This window comes from Nerophis ophidion, linkage group LG08, assembly GCF_033978795.1.
Source record: "Nerophis ophidion isolate RoL-2023_Sa linkage group LG08, RoL_Noph_v1.0, whole genome shotgun sequence".
Classification (NCBI taxonomy): Eukaryota; Metazoa; Chordata; class Actinopteri; order Syngnathiformes; family Syngnathidae; genus Nerophis; species Nerophis ophidion.
The window spans coordinates 37,546,633-37,570,911 of NC_084618.1; the positions used below are offsets into that span (position 1 = coordinate 37,546,633).

A 24,279-nucleotide genomic window follows, 5' to 3' on the forward strand; every position below is an offset into this window, starting at 1 on the left:
TCACGAATGTTGACGTATTTTACTTAAAGGACTACTGAAACCCACTACTACCTACCACGCAGTCTGATAGTTTATATATAATGATGAAATATTAACATTGCAACACATGGCAATATGGCATTTTTAGTTTAATAAATTACAATTTTAAATTTCCCGGGAATTTCGTCTTGGAAACGTTGTGTAATGATGACTTGTACGCAAGACGTCACGGGTTTTTAGGAAGTGTGAGCGCTACGCACACACACAGCTAAAAGTTGTCTGCTTTAACGGCATAATTACACAGTATTTTGGAGATCTGTGTTGCTGAATCTTTTGCAATTTCTTAAATTAATATTGGAGAAGTCACAGTAGAAAGATGGAGTTGGGAAGCTTTAGCCTTTAGCTACACAAACACACGGCGATTCCTTGTTTGAAATTCCCGGTGGTGAAACTTTACTATGGATCAGAGCGCGGTCAAGCGAACATGAATCCCGACCACATGTCAACCAGCAGGTTTCGGTGGGAAAATTGTGGTTAAAAAGTCGCTTTTTACCGGAGAAAAGCTGAGCTTGTGCCGTCCATAGCTGCCGTCGACTCCCCTGAGACACTGCGCATCAACACACCCGTGGAGACACACCTCCGACAATCAGGTGCTATTAAACTCACTAAAACACTAGCAACACAATAGAAAGATGAGGGATTTCCCAGAATTATCCTAGTAAATGTCTCTAGAAACATCGGAATCTGTCCCAATGCAATAGCGTTTTTTTTTTCAACTTATTTTTTTTATGTATTTTTTTTTTGTAGTCCGTCGCTATCAATATCCTCAAACACGAATCTTTCATCCTCGCTCAAATTAATGGGGAAATTGTCGTTTTCTCGGTCCGAATAGCACATTTTGTTGGAGGCTCCCATTAAAAATATTGTGAAGATGTGAGGAGCCCCCACACGTATGACGACATTGTCTGCGACTTCCGGTAGAGGCAGGGCATTTCTCTTAACACCGAAAGTTGCGAACTTTATCATGGATAGTAAATCCTTTCAGCAAAAATATGGCAATATCGCAAAAATATCAAGTATGACACATAGAATGGACCTGCTATCCCCGTTTAAATAAGAAAATCTCATTCCAGTAGGCCTTTAAATGTTACCATACACTTCAGGTAGGTATATTTGCACTAGGTATCGCATTGATATCGCCAATACCAGCCTGCATTTTACTTGGTATCGGATCGAAGACAAAATCAGTAGTATCGCACATCACGAATGTTGATGTATTTTACTTAAGCTATCCTGCTCACTAAAAGAAAATAGAAGTGAAATATCTTCAAGTCAATTTCTAATATATCTTGGTTGGTAAAATGACTTGGATAGTAAACTTCATTAAATAAACAATAGTTGTATGTGTAATTACACTCAGGTGCGAGCTAGCCCGACCGGGAACACAAGGCCGCCATTAAACTTTCATAAATGTGTCGACAAGACAGCGAGCCGACCTATTTTGCAGCTATTTATGGCCTATGTTCTCATATATAATTTACACAGACATTGTAACGCGGTATTCAAGCCATTACCTTCCGACTCTGGAGTTTGGCTAAACAAGTCCGCTTCAGTAGGAGCAGGTGAGTTTTTCTTGGACGCTACAAACACCAACCAGGCGAGGGCGCCGAAACGCCCCGCTTGCGTCGTGCACATGCATTCACACTTCTAATTGGCCAAAAAGTCGGAAGTGGCTCATAGAAGCGGCCCCGCCACTGGTCTAGCGGCGCGTGGGGCGGTGCTCGTCCGTGGTTGCTCGGTTCATATAGACCCGGGCCGGCGACTGGAGCTCCACCACACAGACTGGGAGTGAAAGTCGTAAGCCAGTGTCGTGCAGGGGCTACATGACGGGGATCATAAAGAAAGCTGGAGAATTGTTTTGGTAAGGGTTTTTTTGTTTGTTTTGTTCTGAGTGAAGAGTGACACGTAAACCAAAGATTTTAAGCCGCCAGACGAAATGTTTTGCCACGTTACTCGCCCGGACTCGGTAGTGATGGAAGTGGAAGTTGACGCCAAGGCAAACGGGGAGGATTGTTTGAATAAGGTGAGTTTGGATAACTTTTGTCATTGTGTCACTTTACTTTAAAGACGTGAAGTTACAAGAGTAGTTTACACAAATTGCCTATCTGTGTTGGTCCTGCGATGAAGGGCTACTTGTCCAGGGTGTACCGCGCCTTCCGCCCGATTGTAGCTGAGATAGGCGCTAGCGCCCCCCGCGACCCCAAAAGGGAATAGGCGGTGGGAAATGGATGGATGGATGGGTTATTGTTGTTTAACATAGTGATGATATAGCCAGTGCAATCGGTCTCATGGAGGCGGATGGCTTTTCTCAAAAGGTTACTAGAGTTCATTCTCAAGTCGCCGAGCACTTGATATTCTCAACCTTACAAATCTCCACTACACACTTTATGCCGCACGCAGCCGATTGTCCCTCCGAAAGTGGATGTGGCATTAGGTTCTTAAAAAAAACAAAAAACTTTACATGCATTAGGTATGCATGCCGTGAATGGGTTCGATCATGTTATGTAATGAAGTTCCCTCTGGCTGCTGCCTATTAAAGCGGCGTGGACTCAGTGACGTAGAGCTAGGAGGGCCACAGGGGCAAATTTGCTCCACGAAAAAAAAAAACACCCTTGATGTAACATAAAATAAGACATAACTAATGTTAACCTGGATCTCGCCAGATCCTTTAGTTCGCTGAGCTCCACACAAGGATCTAGGCTAGAAAGCATTGCAAACTCCTTCAAGATTGCAAAAAATAATGAACCATTCAGGATCACTGGGCAGGATTTCATAGATGTGATGTAGCGCCAAAGTGACTGATTCAAACAACAATGGCGGCACGTTGTGATGAGCCGTGTGCTGACATATTTTCTTTGCACAAACGACATCGATCGTCGACTGACATTGCTGCATTGTTTCAGTAAAAGTTCTCTAAGTTTTCGCTCTGTTGTTATCCAATATGTCGGCTGTTCTGTTACGGATTTCCCAGCGTCACAGGTTGATTTCGATGTGAGGGGTGGGATAACTGACAAGTGATTTATCCATCCATCCGTCCATTCCCTACCGCTTATTCCCTTTGGGGTCGCGGGGGGCGCTGGTGCCTATCTCAGCTCCAATCGGGCAGAAGGCGGGGTACACCCTGGACAAGTCGCCACCTCATCGCAGGGCCAACACAGATAGACAGACAACATTCACACTCACATTCACACACTAGGGCCAATTTAGTGTTGCCAATCAACCTATCCCTATGTGCATGTCTTTGGAAGTGGGAAGAAGCCGGAGTACCCGGAGGGAACCCACGCATCACATACAATTATTTTTTTTACACGGGCCCGCCTTCTGAAATACATTTCCTATTGAGAAGTCCCACATCCTTGAGTAGAGCTCAGCGAATTACAAGGATCTGCCGAGAGTCAGGTTATACTTATATACCATTAGAACTGAACTATTAACATTTTGGGCCAAGGGACTAGATAAGATGAAAATATTCCTTTAACAATACAACACAAGTCGTATTGTATATTTGATGGTCGTGTGATGGGTGATGACCCAAGGCGACGCTAAGAGGAATCGTCGAATAAAAAGCTTTATTTGTTTCAGCGAGCCTCCGACTAGAGCTGCAGCTCTAGAAGAAGTGTGCCAAATTTCTTCATTCTGCTGTCCTGTTGGAAAACTGTGTTTGAATACCATTTTTTGTAGACCCCCTCTCCTTATGGGTCAAATTTTGGTGCCGGACAGCCTGAATTCCACTAAGTTTATTTACTCGACTAGTCAACTTGTGATCGATTTGGGTCCGGTGACCTCCGACCCCTATCCTCCGTCCCTATGTGTGGACCTTCTTCCAGATGTTACTTTCCTGGAAACTCCCTGTAGCGCCGCGGCTGGACAAGTCTAATTTTCTCCAGTAAGCAAAACAAATTGACATCCAGCCAGCACATGCAACTTGATGCTCTTGTTTGTGTAGTACAGTTGGTTTGTCCTACACATGTATGACAGGTCAGCTGTGGTGATATGAATGACATCTTCTTACAGGACTTGGTCTTCACACAAACAGTGGCTGTCCATTTTGCAAAGGCATTGTTGAACTTATCTGTGGTACTTTTGTTGACAACATTGACACAAGTCAACTCCGCCAGCGTCATTTGTTGTCTATGTAGCGTTCATGTTTTGCTTTACGATGGTAATTTAAACTTCATGTGCTCCAATGACAAGAAAGTGTGTCGCTGCAATACCACCAAGTTACCTCAGTTGTATCTTAAGTTCTGTTTGGAAGAGAAATTGTCCGTCGCTCATCGTGAACACAGACCATGTAACAATGTGCACGTCTTCGGGGTTAAGCCTTACCCTGGATGTAATTAATTTTCACTAATGTTTGGTAAAGCGATATGATATTTTGACCCCTATCCTCTGTCCCTATGTGTGGACCTTCTTCCAGATGTTACTTTTCTGGGAACTTCCTGCTGCGCTGCGGATGGACTCGTGCACTTTGACCTTAGTAGAAAAATGCTTTTAAAGGATTATGTGACCAAATACAAACACACGCTACTTACAATCATATCAGAAAACTGTACATGATATACTGTAATTCACCACCGTAGTGCAGTATTTTTGTTAGTTTGCATGCTAAAATTTGGATTATGCGGACCGGACCCTACCATTGGCATTCTGGCACGGTACGGGACGCTTCCTTCAAGTGACAGGGCAAAATGACGGTGTAGAAATATAATCAGAAATGTTTTCAAACTATGTGAATTAATCAGGTCCTTGCAGTGCATTGATGCATTCACACTGTTTCTCCTCTCCTCCCCCAGGTTTGCAGAAAGTTAGGCATAATCGAGGTGGACTACTTTGGGCTGCAGTTCACGGGCAGCAAAGGCGAGAACCTGTGGCTCAATCTGAGGAATCGCATTTGCCAGCAGATGGACAATGTGGTGCCCTGCCGACTGAGACTGCGAGTAAAGTTCTTTGTGGAGCCCCATCTTATTCTGCAGGAACAAACCAGGTAATTAAAATCCGTCTTTCTCTCACTGAACCGTAACTCGCCAGGATCGGCAGCCCTCATGTGGCCCCCGACTGTGATGCTACCACCACCATGTTTGACTGTAGGCATAAACATCCATTTTCCCATCCATTTTCTACCGCTTATTCCCTTTTTTGGGGTCGCGGGGGGCGCTGGCGCCTATCTCCGCTACAATCGGGCGGAAGGCGGGGTACACCCTGGACAAGTCGCCACCTCATCGCAGGGCCAACACAGATAGACAGACAACATTCACACTCACATTCACACACTAGGGCCAATTTAGTGTTGCCAATCAACCTATCACCCAGGTGCATGTCTTTGGAAGTGGGAGGAAGCCGGAGTACCCAGAGGGAACCCACGCATTCACGGGGAGAACATGCAAACTCCACACAGAAAGATCCCGAGCCTGGATTTGAACCCAGGACTGCAGGACCTTCGTATTGTGAGGCATACGCACTAACCCCTCAGCCACCGTGAAGCCCGGCATAAACATCTGTGTGTTTATTAATTTTTGGTGGATAGTAGTTTGCTCTAAAAGTATTACATCATATACTTTAAGGTATTTCCAAGTTTTAGGCAACTTAAGTCTTGGAGAATGAACCAAAAAGTTTCCTTTGAATTAAGACTGTGTAAAAAACACAAAATGAAGCCACTGTTTACAATTTCCAGGAGCATTATCTGATGCCTTTGTTTCCTAAACGCCACCATGCCCTGCAGTAACCTCTTCTCTGAGCTCTTCCGGGGTTACTGCAGGTCGTTGTGACCGAGCTGGAAATGTGAGCCAGTGGCTCTGAGCCGTCATTGCCAGCCCCCTGGGACCCTCCTCTCTGTGACCGGCAGGACCTCTGTCACTGCCCCCCATTCACGCTCAGAATAACAGTGCGTTGCTTTGTGGCAAACAAAGGCACAGCGCAACGTTTTGACATTTTTGCAGTTGTCGTTTGGGGAAACGGCGCAACTCCTGGCCCGTCTAGGATGTTCTGGCTTCAGCTTTGTTGTCATGGGAATTGACATTGCTCTTGAGCGTAGTAGGCATGTTTAAATTTATTGATTTTCCCAACAAATTCAGGCCAAGACCAACTATGTTTTGCGTAATCCTAGCAAACGGTTCTAACAACTTTAACGACTAATAACAGGTACTGACTCAGTGCTTCTGAGCCCCATATGGGTGTGCAGCTATTAATAGAAAGATTTTGAGCTCTCGGCACCTATCTAGCTCGTTTAGTTGTGTCCTAATGTTCTGTTCACTCTATTGTGCTACTATAAGAACTTTAAAGGTTCTTTGTGGTATTCCGGATTGATATCAGGCACTAACTGTTAAGAAAAGTGAGGTTAAAAAAATCCTGGAATGTCACATTGTGTGGTTTCTGCAATCTGCAGTGTGTGCTCTGACAATACAGAGGCAGATTTCAACAAATAGCTCTTGTTGTGAAAGAAAGGAAAGGAACGTAATGTAAAAACTTGCCTTTAAAATGCAACATTGAGTTTATATAAACAACAAGCATCATTCTGTCGATTCTAACATAACTTGTTGTGCGCAAAAGATGACAGGCCCGTAACCAATTTTGATTCACAGGCAGCCTGAATTGTCCTATCTGGATTTAAATTACATTTAGTTTGGACGGAGAGGATGCCACCATTTTCATTCTGGTATAAAACATGAAAAACAAGTGTCCAATTTTTGTTTAGCAGTGCATCTATATATTACATCTTATACAGCACTGTATTTTTGAATGTTGGTCCAATTTCTAAACAGTACTAATTGTTTTTATTTTAAAACGTTTAAAAAAAATATATATATATATTTATACAGTGTTTCTGTATGTTAGCAAGTTCTCCACAAAAAGGTTTGTGTACTGCACAAACAAACAACAACAACAATGTGCTTGTCAAAGGTAATAAATGCATTCTAAATAGGCTGGTTGCCACCGTCTGGCACAGTGCCTTGGCTTGATGTTGACTTCATTCAAGCTGTCGCAACTTGTTTTGTCTCCCCATCAAGTCTCACTCCACCATTCTCTGGCCCATATTTGGTAACCTTTTTGAGGCAGAAAGTGAAAGGCAAACAGGAGGTGGGGGTGGTTGGAGGGTTGATGGGTGGGCGGGGGGTAGAGTGTCTAGCGAGGGTGGGACACCTTGCCGCATGTGCACTGACCTCGCTAGATTAGCAGGGGTTATCAACAGATGGCTAGGTTTGGGCCCCGGAGGGTGAAGATAAATTAAGGTTAGGGTATGATGGAGGTGTTGCGTAAAAGGTGCGATAGGAGTTGGTGGGAACAATTAGCTAAAATATTCCTACATAACATCTGATAAAGTTGTAAATTAAAACAGATGTCGTCCTTTGCTTGTTGTTGATATAGCATTCATGTTTTGCTTTTAAAATGGTATTTTAAACTATGTATGCTCCAATAAGAAGAAAGTGTGTTGCTGCAGTACCAACAAGTTACCTCAGTTGTATCTAAAATTCTGTTTTGAAAAGAAATTGTCCGTCTCTCATCGTAATCAGACTGTGTAACAATGTGCGTGTCTTTGGGGTTAAGCCTTAATCTGGATGTACTTAATCTTCACTCATTACTGATAACACGATATATATAATTTTAATCACATGCATTAATGTTAACAGTCGTAATTATTATTGCTATACTACTAACTAAACATTTTTTGAGGGTTCTAGCGCACCCAAAAACATACAAAAAGTTTTTTTTTTTGCAAGATTTACCAATTCTTGCAAAAAAAATTGTAGACATGATCATGACAGGGTACACGGAAATCACAAACGTTTTCAGGTACCATTTAGTTTTTTTTTGTTGTTGTTTTTTTTTTTGCACAATGTATTATGAGACATGTTTATTTCGTCTTCAGAGTCTGTCGCGGATCAATAAAAAAAAAACAAGCTGCAGGCCACAAATGGCACCCAGCCCACACTTTGACACCCTTGGTCTAGAACAAAGACAACACATTGTTTTTGAGCCATTCCTTTTTTTGCTGTGGCAGTATGTTTTGGGTCATTGCCCTTCTGGAAGGGCATTCATGCCTTATTTTCAGTGTTCAGGTTGCAGCAAAGAGCTTCTCGTCCAAGATTCTACGGTTCACCCGCCCCTCAATGGAATATCTTTCTTGTCTAGCCTCCCCTTGGCTGTCATGTACTCAATCCAATCTTGTGTAGGTCTACAATCTTGTCTCCAAGGTCCTTTGGGAGCTCTTTCGTTTTTCTTATGGTGGTGGGGAGGTTTGAATCTGTGACTGATGTCTTTCATCCACATAACGATCTGATTTTAGGGAATTGACTACTTTTTTGGCTCTCATTTATAAATCTTTTGTACGCACAAGATAGGGCCAACAAGTCACAAGTGTTGTTTTCTACTTAGTGTGTGCTCTGAAAAAATAAAACACCTTCCGCCCGATTGTAGCTGAGATAGGCGCCAGCGCCCCCCGCGACCCCGAAAGGGAATAAGCGGTAGAAAATGGATGGATGGATGGAATGAATAGAGAATTTTAAATTTTCTACAAATACTTTTAGTCAGAATTCCACGCAGTTTTTAAATGTTCATATCTTTGTCAGGACTTGCCAAACTAGCTGAGGATTAATTTATTTCCCCAACTGTACTACCAAAATTCTTGTCAAAGATCCTGTATATGACCGGAGCGCTCTGTTTTGAAGGATCTGCTGCAAAATATTTTCTTTAGGAATCTGCTGCAGAAATGCAAGTCCTTCCCAAGTTTGAGTGTTTTGTTTTAAGCAATGGTGCCGTCACCTTTGACCCACTAATGCTACCATTGCCCTCTGCCTTATCATGCACGCACACACGCAACCATTTGTTTGTGTGTCACGTATGTTAGGCCGCAGTATAATCCATGCTTGCACACACAGGTCGTGTTCAACAAGTGCTTTGGAAGCACAGTAACTTTTGCAAGTCGTGGTAAACATTTAAATGAGCTCTGCTCGGAACAAAGCAGAAAGAGCCTGCGAGGCGCGAGTCTGTGCAGCCCTATTTATAGGACGTTTTAAAGATTACATAATGTGTGCTCGCTGAGAACTGCTTATATAAGCGTCTGCCACGTCGAGCTTAGAGGGTCACTCGGGCTGTTTAAGTTATTTTTTAAATTCAGAAGTTGCGTCTAACGCCTGCAACCAACACAAGCAAGTCTTTGATTAGCCATGCCTTATTATCATCCACTGCAGCTCCTTTTTCCCTGTCTTTGCTATCACACTCTGGCCAGCTTCTTGCATGAAATAGGCTTTCAAGTGTGTAAGAAGAGCTTTTAGAAGGAAGTACAGACATGAGGACCTTCCTCCCAGTGGCTTGACTCCAACCAGCTCTAGATCTGCAAAGAGAGGTTCTCCAAAAAATGGTTGTTGGTTGTTGTTGTTGAGCATCTTATTTGCATGAATCTGTTTTTTTTTTTCCGTGATGTGAACTAAACAAGCCCTGCGTCGTTAAACTGGACTCGCCCAGGGGATGTTTTTAAAATAACCCATTTTCTTGTCCTTTATACGTGCTTTAGTTGTCGGGTGCGATCGGAGGACACGGTTACTGGTACACATTTTTATCACAAGTATTTATTCTGCCTGTGTTTGTTAAAGCCGACTTGGCTACAAATTAACTAGCAAAGAATTGTCTCACTGCGTCTAAAACTAGTTTTTAGACATTTTAACCACAATCAAAACTTTCATCTACTTGGAATTTGAATGTGTAACTACTTTTTTGGCACAAACACAAACTCGGAAAAGTCTGACTTGCAAATGACTTAATCAAAAAAAAGCCGAAAGAAAGTGATTGAAAAAACTGTCATTTTTAATGCATTAGCAGCAGTTGACAACGTCACTTTGCAAATAAACTGTTAATTTACTTACGACTGGGTGTGCCATGTCCTCCGCCTGAGTGCTGCTGGAATAGGCTCCAGCCCCAGCAACCCCGAAAGGGACAAACAGTAGAAAATGGATGGATGATTTGTTTTCATATTTCCAACTTCCCAGCAGTTCTAAACACACCATATAGAGGTGAAACTCAAACATTGTCAGTAGGTTTGTTTAGATTTACAAGGCAAAACTAGTATGACATAGAAACACAATGTATTTATTTTCTATATCATTTCTATGATTATGACCTACAGACTTTGAAAACCTTGAATTGAAAATCTCAGAAAAGTTAGGGTTTTCAAAAGTTGTAAGTCATGATTCTCAAAATAACAAATAATGCCTTGACATATCACTTTGAGCTTATAACATTTGAAATTGACTTACTGACATGAATTGACATTCAAATGTTTTTTAAGTTTTACCTGTGTACCATAAGTGGACTGTTCTTATTCCCATACAAAAAACACATATTGAACACTATAGTTACTCTTCTTGCTAATCAGAGCAAAAGTTAAGTTATTCGCCACTAGTCCCTGAATTTCTGGACTAGTTGGGGGCACGTTCCTGACTGTACATGGTGACCACAAAACAGAAGTTTTGCTGATTGCCACTAGCAAGACTGACGCTAACTGTCAAAGTCGAAAGCGATTGCAGAGGCTCGCAATGCCATGCAGCAAAAACAAATGAAAAAAAAATATCTTGCGTTAACATCAATTATGTTTTTTGTTTACACTCAACTGAAAGGAGGCGGCATTTTAGAGACCAACTCTACGTTTACACTGCAGTCCAAAGTGGACCAAATCTGAATTTTTCCCAAAGACTGTTTTTTCCCAGCTGACTGTTTCGATTACAAGTCCCTTTTTATTAGGCTTTAGTATAAACCCGCACAGGGCCCAATGTGGCCTTGACGTCCCTTGCATGTACGGTTCCATAAAGTGAAAACAAAGAAGGTTGACTGGATTCTGTAGATGAACAAGGAAGTCGCTAACACTACTACTACTACTACTACTACTACTACTTTACAAAATGTAAGCCACCCCATCTTACAAATTTGTTGTTTTTTTACGTGAAAAAGAAATTTAAAGTAATAGTGCATGAATTACCGTATTTTTCGAACTATAAGTCGCAGTTTTTTTGATAGTTTTTCATATTATTTATCTCATTCGCGGAAGAGACAAAGAAAATGTCAGCAATCGTCACACACACGTCAACCAATAGGAATTCGGCGGGGGAAGGTCATGGCAGAAGTGCATTGTGGGTCATGGAATGCTAACTGCCATATGCTACTGCCTTAGCTATTAAAATGGATCATTACATCGTTGGCGGAAACTTATTAAAACTGAGAAGGGCTGAACAAAAATTGGACCGAAAGGGAAATCATGTACTGCAGATTACAAGCTGGACGTAGTGAAATATGCAGCAGAAAACGACAAGAGGAAGTGGCGCATACCTTTGGAGTTGGCAGAGTTAGAAGCGACATCAAGGAAGAAGATTTCATCGGATTTATCGATTAGAAGTGACGAGATTGTTTGGTAAACGTATAGCATGTTCTATATGTTAGTGTTTTGAATGACTCTTAACATAATATCTTACGTTAACATATCAGGCACGTTCTCAGTTGGTTATTTATGCTGCATATAACGTACACTTATTCAGCTGTTGTTCACTATTCCTTATTTATTTTAAATTGCCTTTCAAATGTCTATTCATGGTGTTGGATTTTATCAAATAAATTTCCCCAAAAAATTCGACTTATACTCCAGTGCGACGTGTATATGTTTTTTTCCTTCTGTGTTATGCATTTTTGGAAGGTGCGACGTATACTCCGGGGCGACTTATAATACGAAAAATACAGTAATTAATATATATTGTAATTAATTGGGTCGAGTTCTAATCTTTTTATGGCTGTTAAGTAGAGGAGGCACAGACATCAGCGTAGATCTGCGTTTGCGGTATTTTTTAACTTGCGTAAAAAACTTACGCAAAGTACATAACATGTAAGCAAATGCGCTACGTACACGTCAATTCCGGTCCTTCAACAATTGCTATTTCTTAGGAATCAAAGTCTGTCTGTCTGTCTATCTTCATATACTACATAGAGTATAGCCTATTATTTGCACACTATTGACTAGTGAACCTTTTGAAAAATACTTGAATCAGTGAAACTATGATAACGTAAACATCGCAAACAGGTTGCACAGTCACATTTGAAAAGTCTGCGCTAATTTATTTTCTAAATATTTTTGTAATTTCATCAGTCCTGATTAAAGAGGGAAGGCGTAGCGCAAAGTTTACTCGAGTTCATTGGCAGCTAGTAACCTTTGTTGCACCCCGTACAAACCGCATTGTTGCAAGCGCCGAGGACTGTGCCACTGATTGGCTGCCAGGGGGCGGGTTGCAGCATCTGAGTAGGGGTGTTGGGTTTCACTGTGTGTGGAGCTGTTTTGTTCTGAAACACACACACATTTGTACACTAAACCAGCTGACATTCACTGCATCCCACTCGAACAGGCGACATTGGCTCGGGGTTAGAAGAGACTAAGATGGACAGATGTTTATTAGAGAGATGTGCAAAAGAGAATGAAGGACATTATTTGACTTTGTTGCTCGTTTTCTCTTGGATTCAGTGATTCCGAGCAGGATGTTGAACATTTAAAAATTCCTGCAGCACCCTCACTCACTTTATCGATGCACAGCGGTACAGTCAAGTAGGTCAGGTGGATTCCTGGCATGGTCTGACACCTTGGTGAGCGTGGTTCTAAAAACGATGGAACGCTGCGATGGCTATTAATGTAGTTAGCGCAAATGTCTGAATGGCTCACTTGACATGATGCACCTCCTTGAGTTGAAAGTGTTTTTAAGCTTTTATTATATGCCACAGCTCAACCTCGAGCTTGTAGGAGGCAGTAATGCGTTAGAAGTATGAAAAATAAAAACATTTTCTTTATAATATAAATAAAATATATAAATGATTTTAATACTGGATTTTCACCAAAATAATAATGAAATCAAATACAAATGTTTCCATTTGTTGATTTCCCTACTTGACACCACTGACAAAATATTGTTGACGATCCCTACCTCTCGTTCAGAGTCCTGCGAAATCGGCCTGGTTAAAAGTTGCGCTCGATGCGGTCCCATTCCAGTCCTACAGGAGGCAGTTAAATGTTAGAAATATCAAAACATAAAGGACAGTTGGCGTTTCCACAAATATAAGGCAGTATAATCCAAGATCCGCCACAAAATCAGAATCAGACATACTTTATTAAATATCATGTTTTTTTTCAAGTTTGTTAATAGTTTTTGTGTAATATCGCTAATAGTCTAGCTTCTTGCAGCTACACAGTTGCAGTTGTATAGAAGATCACGGTGGTAGCTGCGAGATATTTGGCATCAAACTTCATCAGCTGTGCATGCAGGAGCTCTACTCCATCGCCAGCAAAACATGCTGACTGGGCTGTATATGACCACCTACTCGGTCAGTCAGCTGGCCCAGCGAGACTGATCCTGATATATTTTTCCTCCTGGATGAATGTCTTGTTTGTTTAAAATGTCAGCGTGAGGAGCAGCCATGTTTTTTTTGCTTTTGTCGCAAAGTATGGCTCCCTCACTCCGCCTCAAGGCAGTTGGAACAGATGAGCAGTCAGTCTTCTGCTGTAGTTTTTAAAACCTGCAGCTAATTATAATACTAATGTTTTTCATCTAGCATCGCTGACCTCAGTTCTGCCAAAGAAGGCACCTGTTAACACGTGTGCACCCACAACAACTGTGGTCGGGTCGTGTTATGTTTATTTTACTGACCTTACCCACAAAAAAGTTCTGTGTATCACCATTTGTTTGTATGAAATAGTTAAACATGTAATAAATATTATAGGAAAACAATACCTATCTGGAAAAAAAGATTTTAGTGACAAATTTCAAATAAATGAAGGGTTTTGCATGATTTGTGCTGATCCATTCAATTTGGTTTAACATATACAATGCATCTAAAAAAGATTCACAGCGCTTAACATTTTCCGAATTTTGTTATGTTACAGCGTGAACAAAAGTTTTAGCAACTGTTATGTAAAAGAAAAGGGATAGGATTAAATGAGCTTTGCTTCTTCCTACTCCTTTTTGAACATGTTAAAAAGAGAAACTGTAAATTGTGATGTGTCATGTTGTATGCTTGCATGTTCGAAATAAACTCAATGACAATGTTTTGGAAAAAGTAGTTTTTTGTTTTAAATTTTGAACATTTATTAAAATTAAAAACATTTAAAAATCACATATACTTGAGTATACACAGCATTTGCCCAGTACTTTGTTGATGCAGCTTTGGCAGCAATTACAGAAAAAATTGAATAAATCATAAAACAACTTTTTACATTGTCATTATGGGGTATTGGGAGTAGAAATTTGAGGACGAAAACATTTTTATTCCATTATGAAATAAGGCTGTAACAAAATGTGGAAAAAGTAAAGCTCTTTCCGGATGCATTGTAAATGGATCATAAGCATAAGTGTCAGTAATAATTGTTCTTCTTTAATGAAGCTTAAAGTCTCAAGTGTTTCACAGGTGTATTATAATATGATGCAACATAAAATAATACCACAATGAGCCATAACACTTACACAAAGTAGACCAGTCTCAGCACGACTGACTGATGGTAACCTTTGGCAAACCTGAACTGTAGTAACCTCCGCGGCTTGCCCAATAGTAACCCCAGGTCGGCACTCGGCACCCTGCTGCCTTTAGGCCAAGCCTATTGTTTGCGTCAGGCAGGTAACAGCGCCGCATCACATGACTCCTGCTGGGCCTGACACAATGGGGAAGTGTTTGTGCGGGATGTTTAACACCGTATCAAAGCTCTGTTTGTTACGCCGCTTGCTTGTTGTGGTCTGGATGGCAGACTTTCGCCTGCGAAGCGTGTGATGTCTTCTTGAAGCGTGTCTAGTGTGTTTTTTCTACATACCTTTGTTGTATATTTGCCGATCCACCAGAGAGCCTCAGTCGGTCTCTCAGGACGGCACAGGAAGCGTCATTGCCTCCGTCCCCATGGAACACATAGCCAGATATACAAAAGGAAAAAATGGGTGTCAAGACAGATTGCATATTCAAAGCCTCAGACGTCCTCCAACAGTGTATTGGTCTTTGTACTTTTGCACTTGTACTTGTTATCAACTTTTTATATGTACTAGAATCCAAATATCACACACAGTAAGGTACCCTTAAAGAGTGAGAAAGCAGAACAAAAACATTACTAACACGAGCATAGGCATGTTTGCTAAAGTGCCAACGTTACACCCCAAATTTAACAGCAACATTATGCTAGGTAAGCCCATTTGCTAAAGAAAAACTAAAGTTTCACATATATAACTCTTGTGTCCCTAGCTGAATGATGGATAGTTGGCAAAGCTCCAGGTTTAATGTTACAATGTGTAGCAAAGCCTGGGGAAGGAGGTGTTTCCTCTACTGTTAGAACGTCACAAAAATGTCAAATGTGCATAATAGGAGTAGGCCAATATTCGATAAGTCAATTACCCGGACGATAAATGGAAATGAAGTCTGTAAGATTGCCAGCCTCGATAATCGCCATGTATGCGTTGCTACGGGTTAAAAAAACAGTCATTCTTTTGCATCGTTTGCAGCAACTGCGGGCATATGTAAATAAAAGGTAGCAACGATAGCCAATGTAAAACACCGGATGGTTAATAATACTTCACTAAATTAAAACAATCAAAAACTATGATTGATCACCAGCTTGCTAACACATAAACAAGAGACATTAAGAAGAGACTAGCGTCTTTCCCCATTACGAAACTTGTTTAGACAGTAAACAACTGAGCTACAGTATTGTTTGGGTTGTTTATATTTGAGGATCTCCCACCCCTCCTTAACAGACCTTTTTTATTGCTTTTGGTTGTGATTTTAATTCAAGTGCAAAATTTTGTATATTTTATTTTTTAGAATTTTTTTATTATATTTAACTTGTATTTAAAAGTTTACACTTCAATTACAATGTTAAATTATACCAGGAAAACAAGTTTATTGCATTTGAAAGTGTATACTTGCATTATTATTATATATTATCATTACATTAGTTGTTAATTTGGTTTCAAAATAATGTTGACAATAATTTGTAGGTCAATATACATCTAAAAATTGTTATTGGCCAAAGCGTAGATAGGAAATGCCTTTTAAGGCATTTTTCCCCCACGTGGTTCAGTTTGGTATGATCCGGCTTGATATTCTAAAGTACAATTTCTCAGAAGATTAACAATTACTAAAAACTGATTGATACTGCTCGGTGGCGGAAACAAAACTGAAAAGCAGAGCGTATCAGTAGTCACCACTTCCAATCTTCTTAAGGTTACTGTGCCCTTAGTCGAGTGAAGATAGGCGTCAGCCGAGGTTACTACAGTTCACCGGCAGCCACGATGATGTCAGGATTATCAGTCAGGGTGTTCTCGCTTCCCGCTGTGCAGAATTCCTCACATCTTGTGGACAAAACAATGGAAAAGACTGCTGTCTTTGGCAACGCCAGAACTTGGTGTTCTTTAACCCGAACAAAAGCAGTTGGTAAAGACCCTTCATCTTGACAAGTGGGCCCATAGAATTCCCCAACAATGTGCTGTAGATCTTCACATGGGTTTTATTCAAGGAGGTCTGACAGCAAGTACGAATCAGGGACCAACATATTTTAGCTCAGTCTTGTGATAACACTTTCTTTCTTCAAAGGGAAGTTCAAACTGTGCATTTTTAGGACTTTGAAAGAGAAAATGCGTCAGTGAAGACTTGTAAGGCCCACATTCTTTGTGTTGCAGTGACTCGCAAGTCAAAGTGACTTATACACTCAAAGAAAAATCGATTACCTACTCAGTGGCTTAGTGGTTAGTGTCCACCCTGAGATTGGGAGGTTGTGAGTTCAAACCCCGGCCAAGTCATACCAAAGACTATAAAGATGGGACCCATTACCTCCCTGCTTTGCACTCAGCATCAAGGGTTGGAATTGGGGGTTAAATCACCAAAAAGGATTCTCTGGTGCGGCAAACGCTGCTGCCTACGGTTTCCCTCACCTATCAGGGGGTGAACAAGGGGATGGGTCAAATGCAGAGGACAAATTTCACCACACCTAGTGTTTGTGTGACTATCATTGGTACTTTAACTTTAATTAACTGGTTCCTTTTCCCCCCTCTAGACACGTCTTCTTCATGCAAGTGAAGGAGGACCTCCACAACGGTCACCTGCGCATGGGCTTGGAGCAAGCTGAGGAACTGAGTGCCCTCTTGGCCCAAGCCGAGTTTGGCGACTACAACCAAAACACAGCCCAGTACTGGTACTCGGAGCTTTGTGGGGAGGAGCCCTGTCCTGACACCATCAACAGGTAGGAGGACAATAACGAACTGTGCAGATGAACAGTTAGGTCGTGCATTTGACCCCAGAGATCAATACAAGTAGTGGTGTTGCACTCACTGCATTGGTCTTACGCAACCGTCTCTATTTGTAAACTCTCTGGGGGGGTGGGTAGTATTGCACCCCCTTTCTTTACAGTAAAAGATAAGATTGATGACATTGGGTGTCTTCCACAGCATTGTATCCAGACACAAGGCTCTGGAGGGGGCCAGCCAGGGCTCTGTGGAGTATCAAGCCCTGCAGCTTGTCTCTTTGCTGGAGCACTACGGCGTGGAGTGGCACTGGGCCCGGGACGCCAACGGACAACGTCTGGCCATCGGCGTCGGACCTGAAGGCCTCGCCATCTGCAAGGAGGACTTCAGCCTCGTTAACCGGTGCGTACCAAAATTGGCAAATGCTGCAACTTGCCTGACATTTTTGAATCCTAAATGCAACAAACTCTCTCGCAACAAACAGGGTGAGCTATCCTGTCATTCAGATTGCCACCCAGTCGGGGAAGACCGTTTACTTGACGGTTACCAAAGAGACCAACGACAACGTAGTGCTTATGTTCAAGCTGATCAGCAATCGGGCCGCCAGTGGCTTGTACCGTGCCATCACCGAAACCCACGCCTTTTACAGGTAACACCAAAAAAAAAAAAAAAAAAACTTATTTTAGGACAAAATCGAAAACAAGTTGTTTGACTGCCTGATTGATTGGAACCAAGTTAGCAGGCAACATAGGAGTAGTAGTTATGAAGCTAACAACCTTAGAGATACTTAATGAGCTATGTTGCAGCTACACCTCCAGGTCACTTGTGTGTGTGTGTGTGTGTGTGTGTGTGTGCGTGTGTGTAACAAGACAAAACTCTTCTTATGGGGATGTCAAACTCAAAGCCCGTGGGCCAGATATGGCCAGCCACATCATTTTATGTGGCCTGCGAATGCCTGGAAATATTATGCATCAATGTATTTTACCTTTTCTTAGTGAATGTATTTGTTCTTTCCATTTTACTTTTAAAAAATATACACTGCATGCAATTGCATTAAACTTTATTATCATCTAATAATGCAACAAAATATTATAATATCATACAAACCCCATTTCCATATGAGTTGGGAAATTGTGTTAGATGTACATATAAACGGAATACAATGATTTGCAAATCTTTTCAACCCATATTCAGTTGAATATGCTACAAAGACAACATATATGATGTTCAAACTGATAAACATTTTTTTTTTTGCAAATAATCATTAACTTTAGAATTTGATGCCAGCAACACGTGACAAAGAAGTTGAGAAAGGTGGCGATAAATACTGATAAAGTTGAGAAATACTCATCAAACACTTATTTGGAACATCCCACAGGTGTGCAGGCTAATTGGGAACAGGTGGGTGCCATGATTGGGTATAAAAGCAGCTTCCATGAAATGCTAAGTAATTCACAAACAAGGATGGGGCGAGGGTCACCACTTTGTAAGCAAATTGTCGAACAGTTTTAGAACAACATTTCTCAACAAGCTATTGCAAGAAATTTAGGGATTATACCATCTACGGTCCGTAAAATCATCAAAAGGTTCAGGGTATCTGGAGAAATCACTGCACGTAAGCGATGATATTACGGACCTTTGATCCCTTAGGCGGCACTGTATCAAAAACAGACATCAGTGTGTAAAGGATATCACCACATGGGCTCAGGAACACTTCATAAAACCACTGTCAGTAACTACAGTTGATTGCTACATTTGTAAGTGCAAGTTAAAACTCTACTATGCAAAGCAAAACCCATTTATCAACACCACCAAGGAACGCCAATGGCTTCGCTGGGCCTGAGCTCATCTAAGATGGACTGATGCAAAGTGGAAAAGTGTTCTGTGGTGTGACGAGTCCACATTTCAAATTATATTTGGAAACTGTGGACGTGGTGTCATCTGGAACAAAGAGGAAAATAACCATCCGGATTGTTCTAGGCGCAAAGTTCAAAAACCAGCATCTGTGATGGTACAGTGGGGCAAAAAAAGTGTATAGTCAGCCACCGATTGTGCAGGTTCTCCCACTTAAAATGATGACAGAGGTCTGTAATTTTCATCATAGGTACACTTCAACTGTGAGAGACAGAATGTGAAAAAAAAATCCAGGAATTCACATTGTAGGAATTTTAAAGAATTTATCTGTAAATTATGGTGGAAAATAAGTATTTGGTCAACCATTCATTCAAAGCTTTCACTGATGGAAGGAGGTTTTGGCTCAAAATCTCACGATACATGGCCCCATTCATTCTTTCCTTAACACGGATCAATCGTCCTGTCCCCTTAGCAGAAAAACAGCCCCAAAGCATGATGTTTCCACCCCCATGCTTCACAGTAGGTATGGTGTTCTTGGGATGCAACTCAGTATTCTTCTTCCTCCAAAAACGACAAGTTGAGTTTATACCAAAATGGATACATGGATGATACAACAGAGGATTGGGAGAATGTCATGTGGTCAGATGAAACCAAAATATAACTTTTTGGTATAAATTCAACTCGTCGTGTTTGGAAGAAGAAGAATACTGAGTTGCATCCAAAGAACACCATACCAACTGTGAAGCATGGGGGTGGAAACATCATGCTTTGGGGCTGTTTTTCTGCTAAGGGGGACAGGACGATTGATCTGTGTTAAGGAAATAATGAATGGGGCCAAGTATCGTGAGATTTTGAGCCAAACCCTCCTTCCATCAGTGAGAACTTTGAATGGTTGACCAAATACTTATTTTCCACCATTATTTACAAATACATTCTTTAAAATTCCTACAATGTGAATTCCTGGATTTCTGTGAAGGCACATTAAAGGGGAAAATTATCACAATTTCAAAAGGGATAAAAACAATAAAAATCAGTTCCCAGTGGCTTGTTGTATTTTTTGAAGTTTTTTTCAAAATTTTACCGGTCCCGGAATATTCCTAAATAAAGCTTTAAAGTGCCTTATTTTCGCTATCTTCGGAACCACTACCCATTTCCCTGTGATGTCATACAGGGCTGCCAATACAAACAACATGGCGGTTACCACAGCAAGATATAGCGACATTAGCTCGGATTCAGACTCGGATTTCAGCGGCTTAAGCGATTCAACAGATTACGCATGTATTGAAACAGATGGTCGGAGTATGGAGGCAGATAGCGAAAACGAAATTGAAGAAGAAATTGAAGCTATTGAGCGAATAGCTATTGACGCTATTCGGCCATAACGTGGGTGTACCTAATGAAGTGGCCCATAGCATGGCTGCCTTATTAGCATTGCGGGTAAAATGTGCAGACCAAACGATCAGGACTTTCGCATCTTGTGACACTGGAGCAACTTAAATCCGTCGATTGGTAAGTGTTTGTTTCGCATTAAATATGGGTATCTAGTTTCAAATGTACATACAGCTAGCGTAAATAGCATGTTCGCATCGATTAGCGTAGCATGTAACTGCCGTGACCAAATATGTCTGATTAGCACATAAGTCAACAAAACTCACCTTTGTGATTTTGTTGACTTAATCGTTGCAAATGCATCTGCAGGTTATCCATACATCTCTGTGCCATGTCTGTCGTAGCACCGCCGGTAAAATGTGCAGACACTCCGGCACATTCAATGGGGTCTGGCGGCAGATTTCTTGCCTCTGGTGCAACTTGAATTCCTCCCTGTTAGTGTTGTTACACCGTCCGACAACACACCGACAAGGCATGATGTCTCCAAGGTTCCAAAAAATAGTCGAAAAAACGGAAAATAAAAGAGCTGAGACCCGGTGTTTGTAATGTGAAAATGAACGTGGCGGGTGTGTTACCTCGGTGACGTCACGTTCTGACGTCATCGCTAAAAGACCGATAAACAGAAAGGCGTTTAATTTGCCAAAATTCACCCATTTAGAGTTCGGAAATCGGTTAAAAAAATACATGGTCTTTTTTTCTGCAACATCAAGGTATATATTGACGCTTGCATAGGTTTGGTGATAATGTTCCCCTTTTAATGCTGAATGGTCCGTAGAGGTTTTGGAGCAACATATGTTGTCATCCAAGCAACGTTATCATGGACGCCCCTGCTTATTTCAGCAAAACAATGCCAAGCCACGTGTTACAACAGCTAAGCTTCGAAGTAAAAGAGTGCGGGTACTTTCCTGGCCCGCCTGCAGTGCAGACATGTCTCCCATTGAAAATGTGTGGCGCATTATGAAGCATAAAATACGACAAGACCCCTGGACTGTTGAACAACTTAAGCTGTACATCAAGCAAGAATGGTAAAGAATTCCACTTTCAAAGCTTCAACAATTAGTTTCCTAGGTTCCCAGACGTTTGAGCGTTGTTAAAAGAAAATGTGATGTAACACAGTGGTGAACATGCCCTTTCCCAACTACTTTGGCACGTGTTGCAGCCATGAAATTCTAAGTTAATTAATATTTGCAAAAAAAAATAAAGTTTTTGAGTTTGAACATCAAATATCTTGTCTTTGTAGTGCATTCAATTTAATATGGGTTGAAAAGGATTTGCAAATCATTGTACTCTGTTTCTATTTACATCTAACACAATTTCCCAACTCATATGGAAACGGGGTTAATATATTCCCCCCCAAAAATTGTAAAAAAAAAAACTAAATAACTGCTTGACTTCAAAACAAGATATCCATAAAAATGTACACTCTTTAAATTTACAAAAAAATATACGTAAAATTATGGTGACTGAGCTGCCATCTTACGATAAAAACTGTCATACCGTTATTTACAGCAATAAACTATAAAAATGACCGTAGGTTTTTGTGGTGAAAAAAATAGCAGATTATTTGAAAGAATTTTACCGTAAACAAACAGTGGTACTGCTTTTTAAAGTAATAAGCTGTAAACTTCCCCGCAATTTTTACGGTAAAATTCTGGCGGCTAAGCAGTTTTTTACAGGAAATACCCAAATATATATTTTTTTACAGCGTATGTTAAAAAAATGTAATTAAATACATCATTATTTATTATCATAAAGCAAATACATTCTTCTTCTTATAATATCTACTGTTAAAAGCGGCCCTCTGAGGGCTACCATAACTGTGATGTGGCCCTCAATAAAAACGAGTTTGACACCCCTGCATTAAGCGTTCTTTGGAAGCAAAGTCACATTTTTTCCGGTAAAATTCCTGCAAATGTCATCTCCTATGTTCTGCCTCCGTCAAGGTGCGACACAGTTACAAACGCGGTGATGATGCAGTACAGCCGGGACTTCAAGGGCCACCTGGCATCCCTCTTCCTCAACGAAAACATCAACCTGGGCAAGAAGTACGTCTTCGACATCCGCCGCACGTCCAAGGAAGTCTACGATCACGCCCGCCGCGCCCTCTACAACGCCGGCGTCATGGACTTAATGTCACGCTCCAGCAGCGGCTCGCCGTCGTCACGCTCACCCAGCCGGGACGACATGCGGCATCACGAGGAGGCGGAGCAGCAAGACGACGGCTCCGACTGCGGCAGCTGCCAGCAGAGTCGAGCGCTGCAGGAGAGGCTGCAGAAGCTGCAAGAGGCGCTGCTGTGCATGCTGTGCTGCGAGGAGCAGATCGACGCTGCTTTCTGCCCGTGCGGACATCTAGTGTGCTGCCAGACCTGCGCCAGTCAGCTGCAGGTGAGACTATACCTACGACACAGCACCAAAGTTAGCCATGGGAAATTAAAAAAAACTCATCCGTGTCCTATTTCTTCCTTGCAGTTGTGTCCAGTGTGTCGCTCGGAGGTGGAGCACGTGCAGCACGTTTACCTGCCCACTTGCACCAGCCTGCTCAACCTGACCATGGCCGACAACCAACGGCACCACGGCGGAATCCCGGCGTCAATCTGCCGCGACCTGGCCTCTTCTCATAACTGCACAGAGTACGACAAGATCTACCACACGTAAAGGAATGACTTTTGGGGAACCCTTTTTATTTTTTTTGTGGTACGTCAATGTTTCTACCCCACCATCCCTCTGATTGATGGACAAACCACTTCCTCCAAGATGTGTGTGTGTGTGTGTGTGTGTGTGTGTGTGTGTATTTTTGAAGAAAGTTTTAGTCCGCAATGTTAATTTAAATGATCGCATCAGTTGAGCTGATACATCACCCCCCTTTTTTTTAATGAAGTTTTTAGAAGAGCACTGTACAAACTGGTGTTCACCTTTTTAGAAGCCTTCATGATTTTCACTAATCTTTATATTGAACAGAGTGAGACACTGAGTAGTGGTTTTTTTAAGCTTCGTCTTGTGTTGAGTTTTAAATGCCATTGAGGAGGCTTTTAGAGGCTAAGCACTTCTTTAAGTTCACCCATAACGTCCACCACCAGACACTCCACCATAGAACACATAAAAACAGCTGAAGTCCATTTACAGAAATATCTCCATACCAAATGACAGACTAGAAAAAGCCTCTAAAAGCCTTGTTAGTCTCCTGTGTAATTCTCTTCTGGGGTGCCATAGTAAAGGTCTGTTTTTCTAAAAGGTACAAAGATCTGTGCAATACCTACCTGCTTCTTCTTATTTAATGTTGCTATTTAAATTTTGTAAAAATGTCACTTTACTGAGGAAGCTGCATTCACACCGCTTGTCTTCTAGAGAGGTTCAGCCTTAATGTAGCAGCACAGCCATCTATGCTTAGAAAATTCCAACATGTTTTTGTCTGAGAAGAAGAAAAAATGTAGTTAAGGAACTTTTTTCCATCACGTACAAGTACCAATTTTGTTTCTGTTTCCTGAAGCAAAAGCCACTGTTGGTTGCTTTCTAATGACATGACTGATATTAGGTCTTATAATATTCTGCTTTTGACCAAGGAGAAAGTTAATAAAACACATTTTTTAAATAAAAACAAACCTGGCTCTGGAGTTTTGATATATTTTTAAAATAGGCATGTGAATATTTAGTCGATTGTTATTTATGTATTTATTTGTGTTTAAACCAGGGGTCTCAAACACGCGGGCCACAATTGGCCCACGAGACGTTATTTTGCGGCCCGCACCTTAATATGAAAATGTAATGT

At 41.4% G+C, this 24,279-nt stretch overlaps 2 protein-coding genes across 16 annotated transcripts in view; one reads left to right on the forward strand and one right to left on the reverse strand.

Annotated features, from left to right (window-relative positions):
* dtnbp1b (dystrobrevin binding protein 1b) overlaps positions 1–24,279 on the reverse strand; it is a 158,595-nt gene that overhangs the window by 108,529 nt on the left and 25,787 nt on the right. For 3 of the 14 annotated variants that reach the window (XM_061908467.1, XM_061908474.1, XM_061908472.1), the window contains exons 3-6: positions 14,858–16,382; positions 12,984–13,050; positions 12,244–12,351; positions 9,897–10,024 (exon numbers count right to left, since the gene is read on the reverse strand). The gene's annotated coding sequence lies outside the window, so the exon portion shown is untranslated. The other 11 variants (XM_061908469.1, XM_061908476.1, XM_061908475.1 and 8 more) reach the window with 11 other exon arrangements.
* Positions 1,768–24,112, forward strand: mylipa (myosin regulatory light chain interacting protein a). Of its 2 annotated transcripts, none has more exons than XM_061908463.1 (7): positions 1,768–1,900; positions 4,833–5,023; positions 17,084–17,269; positions 17,475–17,672; positions 17,755–17,919; positions 22,457–22,898; positions 22,983–24,112. In XM_061908463.1, exons 2-7 carry the CDS (start codon positions 4,941–4,943, stop codon positions 23,166–23,168), a joined length of 1,260 nt encoding a protein of 419 aa, XP_061764447.1. In that variant the 5' UTR covers positions 1,768–1,900; positions 4,833–4,940; the 3' UTR covers positions 23,169–24,112. The 2 variants fall into 2 exon arrangements, with proteins under 2 accessions (XP_061764447.1, XP_061764446.1); XM_061908462.1 differs by having other exon boundaries at positions 1,779–2,062.